General features: G+C 38.9%; 1 protein-coding gene across 17 annotated transcripts in view; it reads left to right on the forward strand.

Moving 5' to 3' along the window:
• Positions 1 to 26,496, forward strand: part of MTUS2 (microtubule associated scaffold protein 2) — a 575,555-nt gene that overhangs the window by 393,982 nt on the left and 155,077 nt on the right. For all 17 annotated transcript variants that reach the window (XM_025996724.2, XM_072719894.1, XM_072719901.1 and 14 more), the window contains one exon: positions 23,424 to 23,525. In XM_025996724.2, the coding sequence (XP_025852509.2) occupies positions 23,424 to 23,525 (102 nt within the window). The remainder of the gene's footprint in view (positions 1 to 23,423; positions 23,526 to 26,496) is intronic.

The raw sequence follows: 26,496 nt of genomic DNA on the forward strand, positions 1-26,496 counted from the left end.
CAAATTTTTAAGATTTTAAGATTTAATTCTGTGAATTAAAAAATATTATGTTGAACAACATAGTGGACAACAACTTTGTTTTAAGCATATCCTAATAATAAAATGATTCAAAAATAGTTTAAAATTTTGGATTAGGGAAAGCCTTTCTAAACATGATATGAAACGTGGAAATGTTTTAAAACTGGTAGCTGTTTACACTTACATAAAAGCCTAATTTTCTACAGTGAAAGGCATCGTGTAATTAAGGAGATAAACTGAATGAAAATGCTACAGCAAAGTGTTATATGAAAACAAATATGATAAATACAACTCATTTGGAAAAATAGGTAGAAGATATGAATGGGTAATTCACATAGTAGAAGTATAAAATAGTCAATGGCCATAACATGAAAAGATGTTCAAAAGCGCTATTAACAAAATACATTTAGTTTTTTTTTTAAATGAGATATCATCTTTTTCATTTGGATTAGAAAAAATTTAAAAAGTTTATTATAGCCAGCATTAGGAAGAACACTATAGTGGCATTAATGGGAATATAAGTTTGTACAAGCTTTTTTTTTTTTTTTTTTTGTACAAGCTTTTGGAGGGCAGTTTGTCATCTATGAAAATTTAAGTGTATTTAATGTATAATCCAGTGTTTCTACTTCTGGGAATCTCACAGGAAAATTCTTGCTTAGGCAGCAATGATGTAAGTACAGGCACTATTTTTTTTTTTTTTTGCAACATTGATTATAATACTAAAAAATTGGAAACAATCTAAATATTTGTCAATATGTAAATATTTAAATAAGCTATGATACATCTATTCACTAGATTGTTAAGTAGTCTTTCAAAAGAATATGACAGATCTATATGAATTATATGGAAAGATGTCCATAACACATTGTTAAGAAAACTGTAGGAAATCACATTTTTGCCAAACCCCAAATAAAAATAAATATTTTTATGAATGCATTTTTGTATATTTATAGAAAATGAGTAGAAGTATCATTTAAGTAGTTAACAGCTACTATTTGTGTGGTGTCCAACTGAAGAAGTAGTGATGAGAAGAAAATATTCATTTTTCAGTTTTATCTTCTGTGTCAGAATTTTTCCATGCATGTTTTAATTTGGCACTGAAATATATTAACTCAATAAAAATAGGATAATTTTCTCTAGGAAAAAGCATGAAGAATATAGAGAAAATGAACAATAAACTATTTCATAACTTCACAGTCCATGGGGAGCTACTAATATATATTGGCATAGTCCCATCCATTCTTTTTTCTGTACAGGTAGGGAACTTTTTTCATACTTGGGTTGAAGCTTTATACACAGTTCTGGATCTTGCTTTTTCAGGTAACATTATATTCCAAGCATTTTCCAATGTTCTGATAAATACATGAAAAATGTTACTTTTAATGATATTATAAAAACTTTATGTTGATGTACCCTACTTTGTAGAACTGTTTATCTCCTGTTCGTTTAAATTGTTTTCAGTGTTTTAATATCATGAAACAATTCATTGCAATAAACTTATTTTGCAAAAACATATTTTGTTGGGGGGTTGCCCTCAGGCTTGATGATTTCCCCAGAAGTACTCACAGGACTCAGACATTGCTTTATTCATTGTTACAATTTCTAACAGTGAAAGGATCCAGAATAATTTTTTCTTTTAATTTTAAAAAAGCAAAAAGAGAAAGTTCATGGGACAAAGTTCAGAGGAAACCAGGCACAAGCTTCCAAGAATCACCTCAGTGGAATGCCACAGATGTATTTAATTCCTTCCACACTGATGTATAATGGCATATCACCTGAGCCTGGTTGTCCAGGGTTTTAATTATGTCACAGAGACCAACTGCTGAATTTGTAAACCATCTAGGCAAATTGGTAGATTGTGGTCCAAGGCTTCAGGCATTGAGAACACGTTGTCAGTCAGAACATTCCAAAAGCTCAGCTTCCAGGAACTGGCCAAGGGCCAGTCTATTAAAAAACAGGCCCTTCTTGAGGATGTGCAGAGTTTGAGCAATCCAAGCCTGCTGCATTAATCCTTTCCCACACACATGTGTTCTCATGATAGGTTCCTAAAAGTGGAAATACTGAGTCACATTGGAATATGGCTTTACACATGGCAGATATTTTGACTTGTAGCTATTTCTTATAGCTATAAGTCAATTAAATCAATGATACAATATTAAGTAGGAGTTGTTTGAAGAGATTTTGAAAAAGATTTTATTTATTCATGAGAGACACAGAGAAGAGAGGCAGAGACATAGGCAGAGGGAGAGGCAGGCTCCCTGCAGGGAGCCCATGCAGGACTCTATCCTGGCATTCCAGGATCATGCCCTGAACTGAGGGCAGATGCTCAACCACTGACCTACCCAGGTGTCCCTGAAGAAATTTTAAAATTGAAACTACAGTAATATAATCTAGCAGTGTGCCTTTATGAAACCTAACTCAGTAAGCAAGAGTTTAGAGAAGCCATAGAAGTAAATGGTTAACATATGCATAATCTGTCTCTCCAAAGTGAGTTGTCTCAGTTTAATTTATGATGGCAGATAAGTTGACATTAATTTGTTTTAAGTGCAGTATTCTGTTGCCAATTGGAAGGATGCATAAGTGTTTCAGATACCAGGCATATAAATAACACAGTTGTTTTTTAAAGTCCTTTTTTTCTGTTCTTCCTTTTTAAAGATATATTTATTGATCATTCTCTATGTACCATGTAGTATGCTTAAGGATTTATATACTCTGTCTCATTTAATTCTAGAGGAAACTGAGGTTTGAAAAATTAAGTAACCACCTCCCACCCAGGGTCATGCGGTTTCCGTGTAATAGAGTAGGGGAAATCAGGATGGGTCTGTCTGACTTTGAAACTTGCATATTTAACCTCTGTGCCATGCTACTTAAATATTCTTACTCCAACGGAGGCCAATTAATTAATTTTTATTGAAATAACTACCATTGAAAATTACATTTTAGGGATGCCTGGATGGCTCAGTCAGTTAATAATCTGCCTTTGGCTCAGATCATGATCCTGGGGTCCTGGAATTAAGCCCTGCATCAGCTCCCTGCTCAGCAGGGAGTCTGCTTCTCCTTCTCCCTCTGCCCGTCCCCGTGCTTGTGCCACTCGCTCTCTATCACATAAATAAAAATCTTTAAAAAAAGAAAAATAAAAGAAAATTACATCTTAGAGACCGAGTTCTTTATAGTACTAATGACCTCCCATAGAGTTTCTCAGATCCCCTACAATAATTCTGTAGTCTACCCATGACCTTCCTTTCCTGGGGTTTCAGACCCAGGCTGAGAGCTAGTACATTATACTAAACATGGTTGGAGGTCTCAAATTTGATCTACTCCCATAATGTTGTCCTCCTATTAAGTTAATAATAATCATTACATCCTAGACATCAGTGTGATGACAACAGAACGATGTAGGTTTAGTGCTAATGATTAAAAAGAAAAATACTGAACATCCTGTTGATGGGTGTGCAAAAGGAAGATTCCCAAGAATTTTTGAAACTTAGCCTTGGTCTTTCAATAGTCCTTTTATCAAAATTTTCATGAAAAGTCTCTGTGTTGTTCATGTAAAATACAAAATCTCTGCAGTGCTATGATCCCTATAATTTTACATCAATAGCTCTACCCATTGCCTCTTCAAACTGTTTGCAATTGTTGTAACAAATAGGAAAATACTTTCAGTTGAAAAGATCAATCTGAAGATAGATGACTTTTTGATCAATTTTCCCTCTGATTCTATGTTGTTGACATGGTATATTATAAAAAATAAAATTACTTTATTCAGCCCAAGGTATGGAAGGATTTCCTATGGCTATATAGAAAATGAACAGTTGGTGTCTTGTTACCTGGGGGTAAAAAGTCTGGGAATAGTGAGGCTATTGCTCCAAGAGCTACAGAAACTCCACTTGTATTATAAATATTCCATTTTACTACTTGAGACATCGATTATTATTTCTGAATTAAATTCCACAAATTTAGGTATTTCTGGGCATACTATGATTTAAAATACCAGTATTTCATCAGCATTATTAAAGTATGTGTTTACAGACCCCTTCGATGTACATGTGTGCCGGATGCCATACACTGCCATCATCCCTCCAGTCTGGCCAAATGTCATCTTCCCTTTCCGAGCACATCTTAAATGAAGAAATTGAGGAAGAGCTTGCTGAAATAAAATAGTCTGCTTTAGGAAAATACAGGGCAGGTGAAAGGATCACTTTAGCTGCTACTGGAATCTTGGTTCTAGAAGATTTGGGGGTTGTTCTTAACCATAGCCTGCGATATATGCTCTTTTAACATAAATAGCTCCCAGATCATGTTATTTTTCTGATGATGAAAAAGTCACGGCACCTCACAATGTGGAAGCCCATGTTGATTCAGGAGTGTCCAGAAACCTCCTGAGGTGGCACCTAAAGGAAGTAAGTTCAGAGTAATTAGTCTGCGCTGGACTGTTCAGGATAGTGTTATTGCTTTGTGTTGACTGTGTTCTCCCTGAGGCTGAGTCTTCATCGCAGGCACAACTTCAACTTATTTGTCATTGTGAAGCCAACGGGGGAGCCAGAAATAGGTTGGGGATAGAGGAGTTTATAGCAAAGTAGAAGTGTTTAGAAAGAATTTTGTTGGAGAAAAATAGAAGCAATAAATTTGAAACTGTTCCTTTGCATGAGGTCACGGAGACAGAAAAATATCTTGAAGATGATGTATGGAATGTCTGGAAAGAGGAGCTGTCCACTTCATCATTCCTGGGTGTCCTAGAAGATCTATTTGCTGTTTTCTGGCCAGCAGTGGACAGGTTCCTAGGCCCTCACAGCAGACCAGGAGGTGCTGTGAAGCACAAACTGTGACATCAGAGTCAACTCTTAGTCATCCGAGGGAGTGAGGGCAAGTGGAATTTGGTTGTGTCTTTCAACAAATATTTACTGAGCCCCTTTTTTTGAGTGGAGTGCTGTGCTGGATACTTGGGGAAATCATGATGTATGAGACAGTCTCTGTCCCTATGGATCAGAGGGTATAGCAGGAGAGGAAAACATAGAACCTGTACTTACATGCTTAATTATTGAATTATAGATATGCTAAGTGCTGGGGAAGAGAAATGAGTGTACAATGAAGGCATATTATATAGACATAACACAGTGTGCAGAAAACACGCAGGCACAGACCTAAGGGAGCAGTGGAAGTTGCTGGACAGCAGTGGTGGCTGCTGTGGTTCCATGCAGGTGAACCACAGCAATTTCCTCTTTGTAAATGTTAGAGGTTGCCAAGGCTCCCTCCTCTTAAAATCTCAGGATAGGACTGCTAACAATTAGATATGAACTTAAAAATATATACACTCATCTTTCCCCTTCCACCCCTTTTATGGAGGAATTTGCTAGCTGTAAAATAATCAAAAGACAGCATGAAAAAGAAATGGCACAGAAAATTTGCAAGCTGTTTCATCAGTCTGATTTTATGGCAGAGGCCACCTTGGCTTTAATCATTACACAAAAATTGTTCCTTAATTCATTGGGACAGTGTCATCTTTTTTTGTTTTGGTTTTAGGACACTTGACTTTAAAAGTCTTAATAACCTCATCCTCTATTGCTAGTTTAGTGGTCTAGAGTGCTATTTAACAATTTTAATTACATTAAATGCCACAGAATGATCCAAGTAAGGAGAAAGAGACATTTATCTTCTTTTACTATGTCTTTCAAATTCTTTCATTAAAACAACAAGAAGAATATTTTAGGTGATTTGGGAAGCATTATGGGACAACCCATAGTACCAGAGGAGAATTTATAAAATGCCGTGACTCACCTTGCTATTAAGACACCCGCAGGCTGGTATGAAACCTTTTGTTTTGTGGTAGATCTTCAAAAGTAGGGCACAAAAACCCAACTTTCATTTAAGAGTATATACACGTATCTAAAAGGTTACCCACCTAGTATTTTGCCCACACTGCTTGTCAGCCTTGAAGAGCTATGGGAGCTGGTCCAGCAGTAATTAATGCAAATGGTCTTTTGGAGCTGTGTTTTCCATTGTGATTTCTGACATTTATGTGTTTCAGAACTCTGCCTACTGTGCTATAAATGCATTGTTATGCAAATTGCTACCATGATGTAGTGTAATCTCTTAGCATGATGAACATGGAACTTTTAATTACATGTCAGTGTTTAAAACTTTTCATCTTTTCCCAGATTTGTATATTCTCCTAGCTAACTTACATTAATGAAATGCCTAATACTAATTATGATCTTCATGGGGAGTAGGAAAAAAATGCAAATATAAGAAAGAGACAAATGCCGGTCATCCATTTTGTAAGCTAACTGAAGGAAAAATAGTGCACTTCTTGGATATTGCAAAATCTTCATATCTTTCATTTTTAATCCCTTAATCAAAGCATATTAGTATTGAGATCTACTTTGGACCACACACTCTACTAGTCAATACACCTAAACAATCTAAACCAGAGGCTTCTCAATCCTTCCCTCTGACCCTTCCCCACTGCTAGCAAGCAAACTTTCACCTTTCTAAATGCAAATCCAGTCCTGTTACTCCCCCTGCTTGAGACTTTTTAAGTGGCTCCCCATTACCTACAGGCACAGATCCAGACACTGCGTGTAACTATCTAATGTGACTTTGTTCCTCAGTAAGTTATAAGCAGAGACTACACCAGGTAGAGTTGTGGCACAAAGTAAACTTTTTTTTTGCAGCAAATAAGGAGATTGAGAGGAATAACTCACAAAGCCATGACTTCCCAACTGGGGTTAGTGGGTTTCTTTTATTTAGGTTTAGGATAAATATTTAGAAAGGGGAATTTTGTAATTGCATGTAGAGGTAGCCATAAAGTCGTGCATTGCATACTTAGGAAACATGCTTATACAAGCATCATGTTATGTTAGTGAGGTTTGTACTCTTCCTTGGGTGGAGTTTTTAATATTAAAATGAGGTAGAGGTAAATGTTAGACACTCAAAGGTCCATCTGCACAGGTGTGAGTCGGTGGTTGAGGCCAGCGAGAGCACTTCCCTTTGTTTACTTCTAAAATATAGGGTTAACATTCCTATGAAGAAGAAAGGGGTTAGTGGAGGTCTTGCTGGTGACAGTTTTAACCTCCTTAGCCCTGTGGGGCCTGGTTTCACCTGGCCTGGCATAATAGGCCCTTTCTGAGTTGTGCCTGCCTACCACATCTTTCTTCTATGCCACCACGTTGCACCTCTGGTTCCCTGAAGAACCAAGGCCCTTCATGGCCCTGTGTCTTTCCTTATTCAAGCTGTTCTCTCTAGTATGCTTTTCTCCTTGCCCTGACGCTCCCAACCACTTGCCAGACATCTGATTCTCATTCAAGATGGCAATGAGTTGATCACATAGCTATAATGAGTCCTTCATTAACCTAGGTCTTGACCATCTTGATGACCATCACCATCATCATGAACATGATCTCTAGGGTTTATTGCCTGGTATTGTGTGCTTGACTCTGCCCTAAGTGCTTTAGACTCATGCTCTTCCTAAACACCAGAACACCACTATGGAGTACCTTTTTCCTCATTTCTAAATGTGATGAAATGTGACTTTCCCAGTGTCAGAGTTACTATGTAGTCAACTCAAGATTCTAGTTGAGATCTTCCTCCAAAGCCTCTTCTTTTTCTAGTATCCTACATTCATTTATCTGTTGGAAGATTGGCTGGTTAAATATGGTATTGATTAAGATTACCTGCAACCATATGTCATCTCATTTACTTATGGCTTCCCTGCAGTTACTTGGGCCCCATACTGAACACGAGAAGCTAGCATATGGCCACCAGAGACAGGACATTGAAATACAGAGTCCTCTGGCCCACAAAAAGCTCTGACTCTTGAACAGTATACATGGCAGGGGATTGCTGGGGAATAAGAGTAGAATGCCTGATTATTCAGTATATGCAACTTAAACCAATGTGATGATGTCATGCTGAGAATCCAACCTGGGACAATGAATTAAATATTATACAGGCCAAACTAAGGTGTGGCTCCTTGATGAGCAGCTATGATAATAACAGTCAGCACGTGTTGAGTACTTACTCCATGCTCAGCCATACCCATCATCTCATTTTGTTCTCACTTATAACATGTGATACACAGGTACTATTCTTAACCCTATTTTCTAGATTAGGAAGCTGGATTAGAGAAATCAAGTTAGTTGCCCAAAGTAATAAAACCAAATGTCAGGGTTGAATTCAAGCCCTGGCCATAGACTATAAAGTTCCCACTTGTATCCAGTGCCCATTTTGTAGCCCTAGGTAATTTTGGCAGTGATAGGCCTCCTCACATGGCAGCTGTGACTACCACCACCCAGCAGAGGACCAGCCAGCATGCAGCACTCTTTGTGCCCATGACTTGGGAAAAAATGACAAGTTATAAGACCTTTAAAAATTTTTAGAAAAAGGGATCCTTTTTTTTTAATTGGCTACACCTATTTTGGTTTTAAAAAACAAAAACCACCTTGGACATATTTCTTTCTCCATGTGATTTTTGTTACAGTGAATGGAACAACTTTATTAATAAGCTACAATGAATTTCTGTTATGTAGAATTTGGATGGCTGGGTACCTGGGTGGCTCAGTCCATTAAGTGTCTGCCTTTGGCTCAGGTCATGATCTCAGGATCCTTGGAGCCACATCCTTGCCCCATGGGGAGCCTCCTTCTCCCTCTGCTTCTGCCTTTGCCTCTTTCTCTCTCTGTCTGTCATGAATAAATAAATAAAATCTTTTTTAAAAAAAGAAAAAAAGTGAATGGATGGTAAAGGAACTAGCGAATGACTTTGAAGTCAGACGCTGATGCCGAACCTTTCTGACCTCAGATAACTCATTGGAAAAAGGAGAACAATAGCAACCTCATTCACTAATGATTTCATATACTAGTACAGTGCTTATAATCTATAGGTTCTGATAAATATTTATAATTATTAAGTATTAATTATTAATAATGGTAATAAGTACTATTTTTGCATGTTTAATAAGTGCCTGGCATTAGATTGCGCACTTTTAATGCCCTATACCATTGTATTCTTCCCTAGTGTTGGAGCCTACAGTTATATTGCTCATTTTATGCCTAAGGAAACAAAGTTCAGAGAGTTTAAGAAACTGTGCCTGAGGTCACACAGCTAAGCAAACAATAGAGCTGAGTGTCTGGGCCCTAAACAGATATGATAATGTATGCTAAACCTCCCCATTATTTCTTTTACCTACTTCCAACTCCCAACTTCAAAATAATTGGTATTTATAATCACAGCTCCTAGTTTATAATGTCTACTCTCTCAACTAGGAGTTAAACTACCAAATTAGTAATCAGTTTACATTTGAAAAATATTGTAGATGAATATTATCCTGAGAGATGATCATAACATATTAAGTTCTTCAAAAGGTTACAAAGCTATATTATAACACAAGTCAGTGCAAAAAAAAAAAAAAAACAGGCACAAAAGGAACAGCCAACATTCCATGAAAGAAAAAAGGTAAATGTTCCATACATACATGAAAACAGTGTTGAACTGCTCAGTAACCCGGAGAATGCAGTTCAAATCACAGTGGGATGTACATGCATCCAAATGGCAGCCTTTTAAAATCTGACCTTCCCTAGTGTCAGTGAAGATGTAGTACATGAAGAACTCCTATACAGTCCTGCCAGGAAACAGGGAAATGGATGTAGCCACTTTGGTTTTTTTAAAGATTTTATTCATTTATTCATGAGAGAGACACACACACGGGGGGGTGGGGGGGCAGAGACACAGACAGAGGGAGAAGCAAGCTCCATGCAGGGAGCCCAACACGGGACTTGATTCCAGGACTCGATCCCAGGACTCCAAGATCGCGCCCTGGGCTGAAGGCAGGTGCCAAACCACTGAGCCACCCAGGGACCCTCAAGGATGTAGCCACGTTGGAAAACAGCGTGGCATTGTCTCAGTAATATTTGCACCTGCCTTAAGTTAAGAATTCTGCATGTACATATATGAGAGATGCACACACACGTATGAGGAGACTCATACAAGTATGTTCAAAGGAGCATTGCTTATAATTGCCAGAAACTAGAAGTAGTAGACCTCGAACTCCCATCAAAACAACTACACTGTAAAAAAAAAAAAAAACCCAACTACACTGTGATATATGCATACCACGATATTCACCCAGAGTTTCACTGATATAAACTTTATAAACAGGCTTAAGGATATTGCTTAAGGGTACATGTGGAGCAGTGACACTATGAAGAAAAAGCAAGGAATTATGACAGCAGCTTCCTTGAGTGAGAAGGAAGAAGCTTGAGACATGATGAGTTTTGGGTGATGATAATGTCTGAATGTTCCAGTTCTTGACCTGGGTAACAACTTCATGAGTGTTTGCTTTTAATTACTTGTTAAACTATACAACTAAGTTTGAAGTTTTATATATCACAATGAAAAGTGTTTAAAACTGTATTATAATAAGAAAAAATAGACATACACACAGATAATGTGGTCTGAAATAATGCATTTCATTGAGTTATAGTGGTTATTGCTAGGTGAGGAAATGGCAAAAATGAAGAAAAAGTGTATTTTCTCATTTTTCTATAAGAAACATGTAACATTTTATAAAAATGGAAACAACATATTTAAATATTCATTTACATGTGAGGACTGAGTCTTGAGCTGTTACCTTAGCCAGAAAACTGCAACCAATAGCAGTTTAACTTCCTTAGCCAGATAACTGCAGCCATAGCAGTTTAACTTCCTGTTTACTTTCTATTTTTTTCAATAATCATCATTCCATTCATTGACAATTTTTATCTCATTTATAATTTCACATTTATAAAAAAGAAAACAGGAAGTATCTATGTCACACATTAAGTATCTAACTGAACAGTGGTATTTTTTAGCCTTCCATTAGATTTATAGGGGAACTCAGGAATACTGGAGGGAAACAGTGAGGATATCCATTCTTGCTAGTGGGAGATAATGGAAGGGTCAGAGACAAAGTAGGCTGAACCCAAGAAACAAACCTTCCAGTCCATAACCCACCCTGCTGGCCCTGAATGGGCTGACCCTGTACCTCTTATATCTTTCTTTGCACATGATCCCCCACCTAGTTGTACCCTTTCCTTCTTGGCAATTCTTTTGCATATTTCACATCTCAGCTCAAAAGTAACCTTCTTTGGGGAAGTCCTACCTAGCTTCTCCTTGGAGCTTGCAGAGAGAAATCTTTACTCAGGCCTCCAGGCTGGCACTTGCTACATTATCTTGTCATTACTTATTTTCATGTCTCACTAATTGGTGACTTTCAGGAGAAGGATTTTGTTTTTTCACCTTGGAATCTGCAAGAGCTAATACCATATAAAGTACAATGGAGCCACCCAATAAATATATGATGAATGAAAGAATAAAGGAAAGTGAAGGACCTTTTAAGAAATAAATAGTTCAGAAAATAAGAAAGGGCTGATGCAGCCTGTGGAGTAAAACCACAGAATACTAACCTGAAGGTACTTATTTAATACCAAGTAGACCATGCTAGGGATTTTTATTTATATGTGGAAAATGTTAGCTCTGAAAAAGCACAATAAAATTGTGCTTAACGTGAAAGTAAGTCATTAGGTTGAATGAGACAAATAAATCCAGACCATCTCTTTCATTTAGGCTTACCTTACTAAAACTGCTACAATGAATAAAACCCTAATATCCGTTTGTATAATTTCAAAAATACAAAGTATTTTTCCCACCACGACTTACTTATTCACATTTTCTCAGTACTAATAGATCATGCAGTGTCTTGATTCCCCAGGAGAGCTGGTTATTTTCTTCCCACAAATCTTTCATATTCAGAGCTTTACTCATTTTGTTTCTAACAGTGTATAAAGTGATTTCTCATTACTCACTTAGGACATGCCTGTTTATTATGTAGGGAGAGAGAGGTACTGGAGAAGAAGTAAGAAGAAGAAAATAAGAAGAGATTTCAAAATGTCAGGAATTCATCTAATCTGAAGGTTGATTTCATTTCCCACAGAGAAAGAACATAATTAGTTAGTAACAATAACCAACTCGCTTGTTTATAAATATTTACTGAGTGGGCAGTTCTCCTGTAATGTATTATTTAATGGTAAATATAAATAGATGGGAATTCTATAATATAATAGTTATAGCCACAGAGCATGATTAGCAGTATCTAGAGACCTCTAGGTTGAGATCTGAAGGGTTAGCTGGAGCAGAGCTAACTGGAGACCAGAGGATGAAGAAGGCTGCTTCAGAATTTCACAGGAGAAGTGACACTGGTCTGAATGAAGTTGCAGTAACTATGAAAAAAGAAGTGGACTAAATTTAAGAGAGATACATGATTATATTTCACAGGATTTGGCATTTTATTACAAGTGAAGAAGTGATAAAAAGGAAGGAAATGAGGATGAAATCAACATTTCTGGTTTAGCCCTAAAACACATTTAGATAGGACTGAGAAGTGTTGTTAGGTGACAAGGTCAATATTGGGTATATTTAGTGTCATGTGCATGGGAGATATCCAAAAAGAGATGGATATTTCCATCCTACATGGATATATGTGTGTGTGTGCATATATATACCTATCAATTGATTGATAGATAAATATAGAGTACAAATAATAGGAGTTCCATAGGAAAGGAAACAGAAAATTCAGAAAATTTTGTCAAAAGAGACAAAGGAATTTCCCAGAATGATGATGAAGGGAGGTTTTAGGATGAGAGCCCTGCAACAGTCATAGAAATTACCAGTCCAGAAAAAAATGGAGAATTGAGGGTTCCAGGAAAATGAAATGGAACCTTTTACATAATTGTGAGAAGTATACTGTGATAGACTGTTTTGGTGGAGAATTAGCAAAATATATATAGAAATCTAAGCAAACAAAAACCAAGGCAGCTATTAAATCCAGGGAAAACAAAAAGTCATACACGTAAGGAAATTGCTCAGTTATGACTAATATTTATGTAAGTGTAACAAGATGAACAGTGAACTTTGGCTTAATCAAAAATTATGGTACAATTGTATTGATGAGGGAGTTAGTGTAGAAGCAAGCCTATGGAGATCAAAACTGTTATTTTCTGTAGTAGGAACATACTAAAATATATCTAAAATGTATATATCAAGAAATAGCAGTATAAACCTATTACTTAGATACATGGAGATAAATATTGGAAAAAATAGCCACAAAAAATTGGAAGTGATGAGTATTAACTGAGCTTATAGAGGGTAAGATACTGTTAGATTTTGTTTAAAGCCTGTGGAATGATCTTTTAGAAAGTTTCTGATGTCAAACTTTGTTTTGTTTTATTTTTTAATAGGTTAAAAAAAGGAATGCAAAATGAGAAAAAGTAAAATTACTGGCCTGTGTTGTGGTTGCAGTTATAACTGGTGACTAAATTTGATGGCCCTATCTGTGTCATTGTGTCTTCTAGCTGGACTCATGGAAGGTGACAACTAGGTTGGACTAGAATTGGGTTTTGCAGACTGTTGTGACCATGGTGGTTTCCAATATTGGGACAAGAGTGTGGAGAGGAGGATAGTAGAGGTGAAGGACATTGGGATCAACTTTAGGTTGGATAGGAAAGGAGGTAAGAATAGAAAGAGCCTATTAGTTTGGGGGTAAAGGGATTCATAGTCTAGATTAGAGAAATGAACTGATGGAGTGGCAATAGCATAGTGAGATGGTTGGAGGATAGAAGTTGTGTTCCAAAAGTGGAGTATGTGAATTTCAGAGGTGAAGTTCTAGTTGATGACAAGGTTCAGGTGATATATGCAGGGGGCCCAAATGCCTGGGCAGGAGTAGCAGCAGATGCCAAAGGATAGAAAGTCTGGGATGTCAGATGAGTTATGCATGAGATCTCGGGTGATGGCAGGACCTGGGGTAAACAGGAAGTCCATACCTGGGGGTAAGTGAGGAACAGTAACCTTGCTGTAGGTGACAGCAGGGAATGCTGTTAGCCTAGACCAGCCAGAACATTAGAACATCAGAGGAAAAGAGGTTTCATATGAGCATGGAGGCTTCAAGTTCTGGTCGGGTATTAGATAGTTTGAAGGGGACTTCCTGACTCAGAGATAAATTGGCTGAAGAGTCTAAGGACAAGTGGCAACCATTTGAGAAGTTTGCTCTGTGGGAGATTGAGGATGAAAGTCCAAGGAGGGGGGATTATTTGCCAAAGGGTAAGGAGTTCCATGCAGTGTGGATGGAAGGTCAGAAAGAAGACTGGGTCACAAGGTGGAAAGGTGATTAGGGACTTAATTGGCCTTCAACTTTAGAAAACAAATGTCTTGAGCTGTTCTCTGGTCTCTTAGTCTCCACCCAAAATAGAAGACCTTCAGCATCTGTGTTCTCCTGCCCTCGCCCCAGACTCCACTCTGAACATTCTCACCCCGGCCCCATCCAACTTCCCTTTAGATTATCCTACAGGGTCAGACTCACCTGGATTCATTGTGCTTCTGAGTACAGGTGGGTGGGCAGGCCATAGGATTCATTAGATTTCAGAACTCTCTGGAGCCATTGCAGTACAATGAAATGCAGGCTAAAATGAGGGCAGAATCAGGGAAATACAAACCAAAACCACAGTGAGATACCACCTCACACCAGTGAGAATCGGGAAAATTAACAAGGTAGGAAACCACAAATGTTGGAGAGGATGCGGAGAAAAGGGAACCCTCTTGCACTGTTGGTGGGAATGTGAAATGGTGCAACCATTCTGGAAAACTGTGTGGAGGTTCCTCAAAGAGTTAAAAATAGACCTGCCCTACGACCCAGCAATTGCACTGCTGGGGATTTACCCCAGAGATACAGATGCAATGAAACGCTGGGACACCTGCACCCCAATGTTTCTAGCAGCAATGTTCACAATAGCCAAACTGTGGAAGGAGCTTCGGTGTCCATCGAAAGATGCATGGATAAAGAAGATGTGGTTTATGTATACAATGGAATATTACTCAGCCATTAAAAATGACAAATACCCACCATTTGCTTCGACGTGGTATTATGCTGAGCGAAGTAAGTCAATCAGAGAAGGACAAACATTATATGGTCTCATTCATTTGGGGAATATAAATAATAGTGAAAGGGAATAGAGGGGAAGGGAGAAGAAATGGGTAGGAAATATCAGAAAGGGAGACAGAACATGAGAGACTCCTAACTCTGGGAAACGAACTAGGGGTGGTGGAAGGGGAAGAGGGTGGGGGGTGGGGGTGACTGGTTGGCGGGCACTGAGGGGGGGACTTGATGGGATGAGCACTGGGTGTTATTCTGTATGTTGGCAAATTGAACACCAATAAAAAATAAATTTATTAATAAAAATAAATAAAATGAGGGCAGAAAGCCACAGGTTCAGAGCTTGGCTCAGCCACATACTGGTAAATGCAAATACATTACAGCCGCCATACCTTTAGTTTCTTCATTTGCAAAGTAATGATACCAGTAGCAATAGCAACAGAGTTCAGGAGTGGGGTAAAGTGAGATAATATACACAGAGGCAGCTGCAAACTAATTCCTGGCATTTATACATGCTAGTAAACAGGGGGTAAAACTGTTTACATGCAGTAAAACAATAACCTCCATGACAGCTCTTACCACTCTTTCCCTGGAACAGTGCCTGACACATACATGGTACTTAATAATGAATAAGAGTATACTGGGACGTGGGAATATATTATTTGATACATTCCTATCTAGATAATGTTTCTATGCTTCATTTTATTCAAACTCTAAAATCTTCCCTTGAAATCTTCCCACAGTCCATTTGTCTTTTAAGTGACATCAGAATTTCTACGTTCTGATTACATCATTCCTTTTTCCCTATTTACCTCTTTTCAGTCACACTAGCACAATAATAATTACTTGCATTGTTGCCATGTCCGCATTTCATTTTTCTTCTGGCTCCTCTCCATCTTCCTTCCATGATTTTTCATGTTCCCTATCTGGGAGTGGCTCTGTAGAGCTAGGAAAGAATCAGCCCTGTTACCACGGCTTTGACAGGTGCATAGTGTGAGAATATTAGATGGACGGGATAAAGTCTATTGATGTATATATTTCTTTATCCTCTTCTGTTTACTATCTTTCCTTACTTATGCTGTGAGTTGCATGCACATGTGGCCTATTGTTAGTGAGGTTCAGAGCCTGTAAAACTTCCTTTTTTTTAAATAATAAATTTATTTTTTATTGGTGTTCAATTTGCCAACATACCGAATAACACCCAGTGCTCCTCCCATCAAGTGCCCACCTCAGTGCCCGCACCCAGTAAAACTTCCTTTTGATTTCTTTTGACATGCTTATTTATTTTTATGAAACAAGTATATAGCATTCTTGTAACCGTTATTTTAAATCTATTTTTCCCCATTTTGAGGTGCTCAGTCAGGACCCTGAGTGACCCACTGTCATTTGCCATTACATTTTGTTTTTAAAATGACAGTCTTATCCTTAGAGCAAACCCATCATTCTTGACTGGGCAGCTTTCCTCATAACCTCACAGCTCCCAGGCAGGTGGCTTCTGCCTTAAGCACCAATGATGAACGGGGTGTTAGTCACTTTTATGATGTCCAGTTTAGGAATAAAACACAAAATGAGTCTTCTCCCAGCAGGTGCCATAGTCACTCATGTCACTGTGGAAGGCCTTGACCACATGAGAAACTGGGCTTTTACGCTACTTTTTTCTGAACAACCCTATATCGATTGCCAGACAGAACCCTTCAACTTAGACCTTTGGGAGGCTTTTTGCTGCTTTATTTATAGCAAAGCATTTTGGGGCCATTTAAATGTATAGTAATTGTCTGTCCTGGAGTGGGTATGATCAGTAACAGGGTTTCAGATTAAAACTATGAACTTATCCTTTGATACCAGTGAGGCTGGCATTTCTTGGATTATTTACCAAGAAATATTCCTGGCTTCTCCTCCCTTCCATCCCAAAAGCTCCACTGAAAGGGCTCTGGTTTTGTATACACACATTCGTTTGTATAGCTCTGAGTTTGCCTGTGCAGAAGGTACTCTGAGGTACACAGGAGTAGTTTTGTTTTGTTTTGTTTTTTGTTTTTTTTTACACAGGAGTAGTTTTGACCAATGATGAACCCAGAAGAGATAAACATATATATATAAGGACCTGTTTTCTCTAGCTGACATTTTCAGGCCTTATCTGGCTGCAAGTCACAAAAACCTAATCAAACTGCCTTAGGCCAAAAAGAACGCAAAAGGTCAGAAGGATTTTGGCTCACATAACTGAAAAGCTCAGGTGATATTGCTAATGTGAGGTAGGGCTGTACCCAGGTCCTTAAACAATGAAATCCTGAATTTTTTTTTTTTTTTTTTTTGGTCTCCTGTCCCTACTTTCCCCCTCTCCTGGCTGCTTCTTCACAAAGGCTCTCCCCACTCGGAGGAGGCAGAGGAGGCAGAGGTTGCAATGGCAACTCAGGCTTATATCCCACCAGTTTAAGCATCTATCAGAAAAAAGAATTATTTTCTAGTAATTCCAGAAAAATTTGTAGGATAAAGGCTCTCATGATCCCAACCTGGATTTTGTTTTCATTCTCAAACCTGGGTGCTCTGTCACTCCAGTGTGATGCAGAGCTCTGATCAGGCAGGCCAGGGTCACAGGCCCACCTCCAGATCCAGGTGTATCAGCACCCCTCTACCCCCCAACACACACCAGTCACATGGCCCATGAGGAGGGAAAGGTTAGTTCCCCCAGGTGAGCATGAATGCTGTTAAAAGAAACTGACCAGGCCAAACAAGAGACGTCTACTAGAGGTATAGTCTGCACTAGGGGAAAGAGAACAGCTAAGGCTGAATAGGGTTTAAGGAGAGACAAGTATTCAAGAGGAGCTGGGGAAAATCAGAAAAGCTTCATAAGTAAGTGATAGGGACTCAGGAGACTAATACAGACCAAGAAAAGAAATCAGTGCTTTTTTGGTGAATAAAAAGAGTTTCCTCATTTATTCATTCAGTTAGACATAGAAGATATGATAGGCTACTAATGCCCTAATCACTGGAACCACTGTTTGTTACCTTCCACTGCCACGGGAGCTTTGCACTGCGCCTAAGTTGAGGGTCTTGAGATGGGGAGATCATCCTTAATTAGCTGGATAGACCCAGTGTAATCCAAAGCTTTGGAAAGGCTTTAAAAGGAAAATCATGTGATCTGGTTAATGATTAAAGAAGATCATCCTGGCACTGGTAAGAAGGATGAGTTAGGTAGACATGAAGAAGGTAAGACACAGGATGGGAGAAATCACTTAGGAGATCTTCTAGCTGTCCCAGTGAGAATTAATGAGAACTGAGCTAGGGTAAATAGTGGGAATGGGTATAGGGTCAGATTCAGAAGCTGCTTCATAAGGCAGACAGGTAGCAGCTGATCAGATGTGGGAGTATAAAGAAGAGGGCTCCCTGGCATCTGGCTTCAGTGACCAGGGAAACCACCAATCAGGAAGAAAATCTGGGAAGAGAAATTATTTGAGAAGAAGAGAATTCATTCCAGTTGGAGCATGGTGATCTGGTCATTTCATAGGCTACAGTAATGTCTAGTTGGCAGCTAAAAACAGGTCTGGATCTCAAGAAAGATGTCTGGACCCATCTGGATTGGAAAGGATAGAGCTGATGTTCATCAGCATGTGCAACTTGGTGATGCAAGCGTGCTGAGTGGTCAAGAGCGTCCAGAAGAGTGAACAGGCGAACTCTCAGACAGCTTTACTCAGATGCAGGCAAAGGAGGAACCACAGTGAAGGAAAGAGAGAGAGTCCAGAGGGACAGGAGGAAAACCGTAAGACCACAACCCAGTCTGGCATTCCTAGGTACTCAGAGGTCTTACAGAGTTAGGTGAAAGCTTATGGGACATTTAAAAATCATAAGTCTGAGTCTTGATTCTAAGAAAACTGCAAAAAGCACTGAAAGTCTTGACTGATTGCCATAATTTTCTGTGCCATTAAGAATTCCCAGAACCACACTGGAGTTTTCTAGGCAATGCTGTGTTCCTGGGGGAGGGACCATGAAACCTTCCATCAAAGTTCTTGTAGAGTTGGTTGCACTGGGCTGATTTCTCTCCTTCTCCTTTCATGGATCAGACAAATTATTTTCATATTTGTTTTGGTTTCACTCCTTTTAACTGTTTATTTCTTTATAAAAGTAATATGTGATCATCATAAAAAATAAAATAATGCAGAAGTGCAGTAAAATAAAAAGTAAAATTCCCTCAATCCTACTGCTCAGAAGTAACCATTATTAACAATTTGGTACCTGCCTTTCAAATCTTATATAGTTAAAAGTATAATACAGGTAACATTTTGTGTTACAAACGTGGGATAATAGCATGCACAGTGTTCAACAACAGCTCTTTTATTTATCACAGACATCTTCTGTGCCAGGACAATATAGAGCTACTTCATTCTTTTTAATAGCTACATAAAAGTACATAGTATGGATATACCACACTTTAGCCATTTCCCAGTGTGCATTTTGATTATTTACTCTTCTTTATTATTATGAATAATGTACGAAGTCTCTTTGCACGTAATCTTTTTGAGCTTGTGGTCATTGTGTTTAAGACAAACTTTTAGGCTTTTAACATTTTTCTTCTCAGCTCCCACAAGTCTCAGTACCTTTCCATAGTTATTGATACCAAAAAGCTGAGCAGAAGGAGGAATGAGAAGAATGAAGTGAGCCATAGATTGGATACTCTGAGGGATGGGGTGGAGTAATGCAGTGGCTTTGAGGATTCCAGGTTACAGCTTTCTGTAAGCCCTGGAATGCCTGGGCAAGACATCTTGAAAGAAGCCCGGTGGGAGGGAGTAGACAGGAGGGTACAGTGACTGAATGACCACATCAGGCAGGGAAGGTATGGCCCTACAATTGAGCCTTATGATCTAGTGGGGAAGGTAGACAATAAACAGAGGTGGATAGCATATATTCGGGGTACGATAAATGCTGTGGAGAAGAATGAAGCAAGAAAGCAAAGGGAGAGTGGCACATGGCAGGAGGGCTGTTTCACCTATGGTGTCGGGGGGCCTCTTTGAAGATGATGGAGACCTGAATGAAGGGATGAGTGAATCATGCTCAAGGCCTCAAGGAAATGTGTTCTGTGCAGAAGGAACTCAAGCTTAAAGGGCCCAGAATGGGAGGAGCTGTGGCTTGTTTGAGCACCAGCATGGCTGGCAGTGTAGTATGGCTAGAGTGTGTGAGCAGGTGCTAACAGTGGTGCCATCTCTGTATTAGGGTTCTCCGGAGACACAGAACCAATAGGATATACATACATGAACATGTAATACATTTGAGAGAGAGAGAGAGAATATATATAGAAAAAAATATATGTTCTATATACAAATTATATATATATTTGTATATTATATAATATATATTATAAGTAAATACACACACACACACACATATAAGGAGATTTTTTTATGAGGAATCGGCTCACATGTTTATGGAGGCTAAGAAGTCCCCAGGTCTATAGTTGGCAAGCCAGGGACCCAGAGACAGCTGATGGTTTAAGTTCCAGTCTCAGGGCAGAAGACCCATATCCCAGCTCACTCAACTAATCAAGCATGTGAACTTCCTTCATAGTCAGCCTTTTGTTCCACTCTGGCATTCAGCAGATCATATGAGACCTACTCACACTGGAGAGGGCAGTCTGCTTTATTCAGTCTACCAATTTAAATTTAATCTTATCTGGAAACACCCAGAATGTTCGACCAAATGTCTGGGCACCCTGTGACCCAGTCAAGTTGACACATAAAGTTACCTATCACAATGTGTCTATGAAGTAGCCAGAAGAGGAGATCATCTGGGGCTATGCTGCTCAGTATGAGGTCCAGTGACCCATGAGCCATTACTGAGAGCTCAAAATGTGGTCAGTGCCAGATGTTGAAGTGATACTGAGTATGTTGGGTTAAATAAAAAATGTTATTTACTTATTAGTTTTTAAATGTTACTAGGAAATTTTAAATGACACAAGTGGCTCATGTTTATATTTCTGTTAGCTAGTGCTGGTCTATAGGGCCTCACTGATGCAGCAAGGAGTTTACAGTTCGTTCTATCTTGGGAGGTGATCGGAGGGTTTCAAGATCGGGAATAACTTGCTCTAACTTAGATTTGAAGCAATTCATCTGCTGCTGTGGGAGAATAAGCTGTAGAGGAGCGGGAATGGGAACAGCAGATTAGGTAGGAGGCTATAGCAGAGAAGGAAGAGGAAGTGGTGGTGTTGGGCTCTGCAGAGGCAGCCAAGGGGAGAGAAGCCGTCAGACCTGGGATGTACTCAGAGGCGAACAAACAAGCTTTGCTAATGGGCCAAATGCGGGCAGGGAGTAAAGACACAAACCAAGATGATGCCTAGTGTTGGGGCCTGAGCAGAATGAGTGAAAGAGGGTGCCACTTACTGAGATGTAAAAGACTAGGGGTATGTTAACTAAATGCCATGAAACATAGGAAGGAAGAGGAGGAAGAAAAAAGCAATGGGGGAGAGATACAAAAGAGAATTCAAGCTTCAGAAGAGCTCAATCAACGAGACTAAAAGAGTTTGTCAAAAAGCAGTAAAGCAGAGATGGTGACAGGTATGTGGGTGGAATAATAGAAGGCTTGTAAGCAAGGCTGGAGAGGCGGTGAGGCAGGTCCAATGGTCAGGGGATATGGGAACCAATCACGCCAGAAAAGAATGAAAGATAGGGAAGATGGTTCCAAATACCTGCCTCTCTCTCCAAACTCCTGGAATGATCTTTCCCCACCATCTTATATACACACGCATGCATACACATGCATGCACCAAATGTATAAATAATCTATAATAGTGCTTTTATATAAAATAAAAAAATTGATATATTTGAACATATTAAAATCTAAAATCACAATGGAATGAAATATACTATAAATGTTAAAAAGTCAAAGGCTGTAAAATATAATTTAAATAGCCTTCAAATAAAGAATTAATATCCAGAATATATGAAGAGTTCTTAATACATCAGTAAGAAAAATAGGCAAGGGATTTTAATTAGGCAATTTCCAAACAAAGAAATGCACACAACCAGTGTAAAAAGACTTTAAGGGTCTGGCAAAAATTAAAATGATTGAGACTTCGATGTCAATAGAGGATGGGGCATGTAGAGAGTTGCCCTTGTGCACTGTTAGATGCGAGTGTAAATTAGTAGCTCGTCCTGGAAGACAATTGGACTGTGTCTAACAACACAGCAAATGAGCAGACTCTTAATCCAGCCAAAGCACTTCTATGTATTTTTCCTGTAAAGATACCAGTGCCTGTATGCAAAGAAACAAGTAGAAGAATGTGTTTTGTAGCACATTTAGCTATTTTAGTAGCTAAAATTTGAAAACATTCTAAATTTTCATCAATAGGAGGATGGGTTGATGAATTATGGTACTTTTTTGCCTGTTACTATGTGACATCTTTAAAAAATCTATGCCTACGCTAATATAAAAAAGATCTTTAAAAATGTGGGTAGGTAAAGGAATTGCAATATATGATTCATTTAGCTAGCCAACAGCTGTATTGACATAGGTGTCAATAATATGTATAAATACCTAGAAAGAGGTCTAGTAGAATAACCACCAAATCACCTCCAGCAGATACCTCTGGAAGAGGAGTGAAGTTGCAGGCTTTGGGGAGTGGGAACTGAGATGTGTTCTGTATCTGAGGAATCATCTCCAAACTTTACTTTCAAAATGACATAATAAACTGTGCTGAGGTGGAGGTGAGTCTAGGTACATCCAGGTCTGTGTTCTTCCTCTAATCCTCCCTCCATTGTTCTTTGACTTTCTGTCGAAGGTGATGTGAAGGTGAGTGTCTGTGGCCAGCACACACGGGGACACGGCCCTGTGCTCCTGGACATAATTGGAGGAGAGTCCACATGCTGTTCTTTGTTATTGCTTACGCTCAGGTTATCCCATTCTGCTGGGGCCAGCTCTGACAGCAGTTCCACGAAGGCTCAGCTGCAGCTGCCAGAGCGAAAAGGCTCTCCAGGTCACCTCTGTGGACCAGCTGCATGGAAATGAATTAGAGGCAGACCACGTCCCCTGTGGCTTGTGTCTCAGTGATGCCGAAGTCATTAGCAGTTGTGTTTGGCTTACAGCTTCTGTCTCCATCTTCTGAACATTTGTTTGGGCAGGAAGAGGCGGGCAGGTGGAGTTGGTGGCTGAGGACAGTCTATCTTTAATTTCCGGGTCATTTGTCAGAGTCACTGGGGTGCAGTGACCTCCAGAGACAGGGGAATTTTTCATCAAATCAGAGACAGCAGTGTGCCTGCCGATTCCCCTGACCACTACAACGAAATTCCCTTTGCTCTAAATGAGTGTGTCATCCCTGAAGCACAGGGAGTGCTGACCATAGCAATAAATCACCCAAATATTATTTGCTGCCATTTGCCTTGCGTTAAGCCTCCCTTTCCACAAACAACTTGTGTTACTGTTTCTTTTGTAACCAACTCTCTTTCCTTCTTTTTCTCTTTTTAAATATAGGGTCAAAGAAAGAAGTACAAAAAGATCAAGATGCTAATAAACCTGCTGTATCATCTCCTAAGAGAACCGTGGCTTCAGCCACCAAGCTTCATTCTTCACCAGGTATTTAAGAAATGTGATCGGAGTTATTTGGGGAGAAGGCTAGAACTTGTCATTTATTTTGTTCACGTGTCATTAATGGAGCAGTGCCAGCCCATGTGGTAGGTGTGATTGTTCCAGGGCTTGACGTACATACACTGATGTGTTCTGACACAAGATGAAATGAACCAGCTGTTGGCATCATTTTGTGTTAAAAAAAAAAATGGAACGTTACCATGCTGCTTTTCAGTGGTAGACTCTTCCTTGTGTAGGAGTATCTGCTCTTCCCGTGGCATGCAGAAATAATTTATAATTGAAAAACAGACTTTGGAGATCTAACCTCAAGAGAGAGTAATACTTTCTAAAAAGAAGAAAAATAGAAAAGCAACCGATATCAAATACTTGCGATTTTGTCAGTGAGGAAACCATATATTTACCTTCAGATATGAATAAACTAGGTAACATCACTTGAGAGTTGAAAATCATTTATATCTTGAAAATTCATTTTGTAAGGCATTTGTAGAACAGAATGCAATATCACCTCAGAACATTTTCTTTAAGCATGAAAATTGTGGCAATAATAGCAGCCAGGATACCAGGGACTGTCCTAAGCTCTTTAAACGTATTACTTTATTTAATGCCTGCAAAGACTGTGAGACAGGCACTATTATTGCCTCGCCCTTTTCATGTGAGGAAATTGAGGTACAGAGATTTTCAATAATTTGCCCAAAGTCACAGAAAGTAAGTAGTAGAATCACGATTTGATCCCAGCCACTCTGAATCTCAAAACTGCATTCTTAGTCACCACTCTATTAACCAGAAAGCTTAGAGAATAAAGAACTTATTAATACTTTAGCTAATTAAAAATGTACAAGAAAGAAGCCCAAGCCACATGTGAGTGGGTCAGGAGACAAAGCTGCATGTCTACATAGGGTGAGAGGTCGGATGGGAGGACCCTGCACTAAACTATAATTTCTGAAAGGCCACACCCTCACTGGATGAACTAGGAAGATAAAGGAAACTCGCCCTGTAGGATGAGTCTAACCTCACATCTTTGGCTCTGAGAAAAGGTAGGGAAAGGAGACAGGTTCTCCCTTAAGGAGTCCTCACCCCCAATCTGCCCTGCCTTGATTTAACAGCCAGAATCCATGCTACCACTATGGTCTGAAAATTCAGTTTAACATACTGTAGCCCTTTCATGCACGTAGCAGAATGAAATGTAGCATCATTACACACTCAAGGAAATAAACCACCATGAGTATGGTCCTTCTATTCCAGGGAAAGAGAGTAAAGGTTCTGCGTCATGTTAGACTTTGCTAAGTTAAAATATATGTGTTGAAACTTCTAGGGTAATCCGTAAAATAGAGCATGTAGATTTGAACCAATGGAGGGGGAAAAGACTGGAACGAGAGGCAAAAAAAATGTTTCAGCCAATGAAAGTGAAGACAAGAAGGGGAGAAAGGAAAAAGAAAAAAGAGAGAGAGAGAGGACAAAAAGGAAGAAAAAGGAGGGAGAGAGGAGAAATTGAGGGAGTAGAATAAGATATTAGAAATGAGTTTAAATATGTCACAATGAATGTGCATGAACTAAATTCTCTAGACTAAATCAATGATTTAGATCACCAGCTGAGATTCACTTATTGAACAGTCTGAAAGTATTAAGTGTATGTTAGATGCTGGGAAATCGAGCTTTAGACTGCTTACACAGTACACACCTAAAATAAAGACTACTAAAAGGTTGAATGTGAAGGGAAATATATAATCCATGCAAATTCCAAAGAAAAGGAATTCTGCAGTGTTACAGCTTTGAAGCTTGTTTCTTAGGGAATAATTATTAAATATGAAATCACACATTTGTAAAGCATACAATTTGATACATCTTGACATGTATACACATGAGAAACTGTCACCACATCCAGACAACAAACATATCTGTTATCCTGGAAAGTATCCTGGTGCCACTTTGTGATCCTGCCCTCCTACCCCTCTGCACCCAACCCAATCCATACACCCCTCTCTGTTACATCTCTATAGATTAGTTTACATTTTCTAAAATCTATAAATGGAATCATACAGTATGTACTCTACTTTTCTTTGGATGATTTCTTTGAGTAGTCCATTCCTTTTTATTGATGAATAAAATTTCAGTGTGTGGATACCACAGTTTATCCATTTACTTGTCAATATACCTTTGGGCTTCTACACCAAGGATTTGGCTATTTTAAATAAAGCTGCTTTGCATATTTGTAGGAGTCTTGATATGGACATCTGGTTTCATTTCTCTTGGTAAATATCTAGGAGTGGCATGCCTGAGTCATATGGAGTTATTTGTTTAATATTTTAAAAATGTTAAAAGGTTTTCCAAGGTGGTTGTACCATTTTATGTTCCCAACAGTAGTGTGTAAGAGATCTAGTTCCTCTACCATTTTGCCCAGTACTTGAGATGGCCAGTCTTTTTGAGTAGGTATGGAGTGGTATATTGCATGGCTTTACTTTGCATTTCCCTAATAACTAATGATGTTATGATGTTAAACATCTTTTTATGTTTGTTTGACATCTGTATATGTTCTTTGATAAAATATCTATTCAAGGGGCTCCTCAGTGGCTCAGTCAGTGAAGTGTCCAACTTGATTTTGGCCCAGGTCAGAATCTCAGGGTTGTGAGAATGAGCCCTGTGTCAGGCTCTGTGCTGGGCATAGATCCTGCTTAGCATTCTCTCTCTCCCTCTCCCTCAGCCCCTTTCCACCTCCTCTCTTAAAAAATAGCTATTCAAATATTTTGCCATTTTTAATTGTTTTTTCCCCATGTTACTGAATTTTAGGAGTTCTTGTGTGTTTTAGATACAATTTTTTCATCTAGATGATTTGCAGTCCCTCCCTACCCTGCATCTGTGGCTTGTTTTGTATTCTCTTAGCAGTGCTTTTGAAGAATACATGTTCTTAAATTTCCTGAAGTCCAATTCATAATTTTTTTCTTTTGTAGACCTTGTTTTTTTT

The sequence above is a fragment of the Vulpes vulpes genome, chromosome 9 (genome assembly GCF_048418805.1).
Source record: "Vulpes vulpes isolate BD-2025 chromosome 9, VulVul3, whole genome shotgun sequence".
NCBI lineage: Eukaryota > Metazoa > Chordata > Mammalia > Carnivora > Canidae > Vulpes > Vulpes vulpes.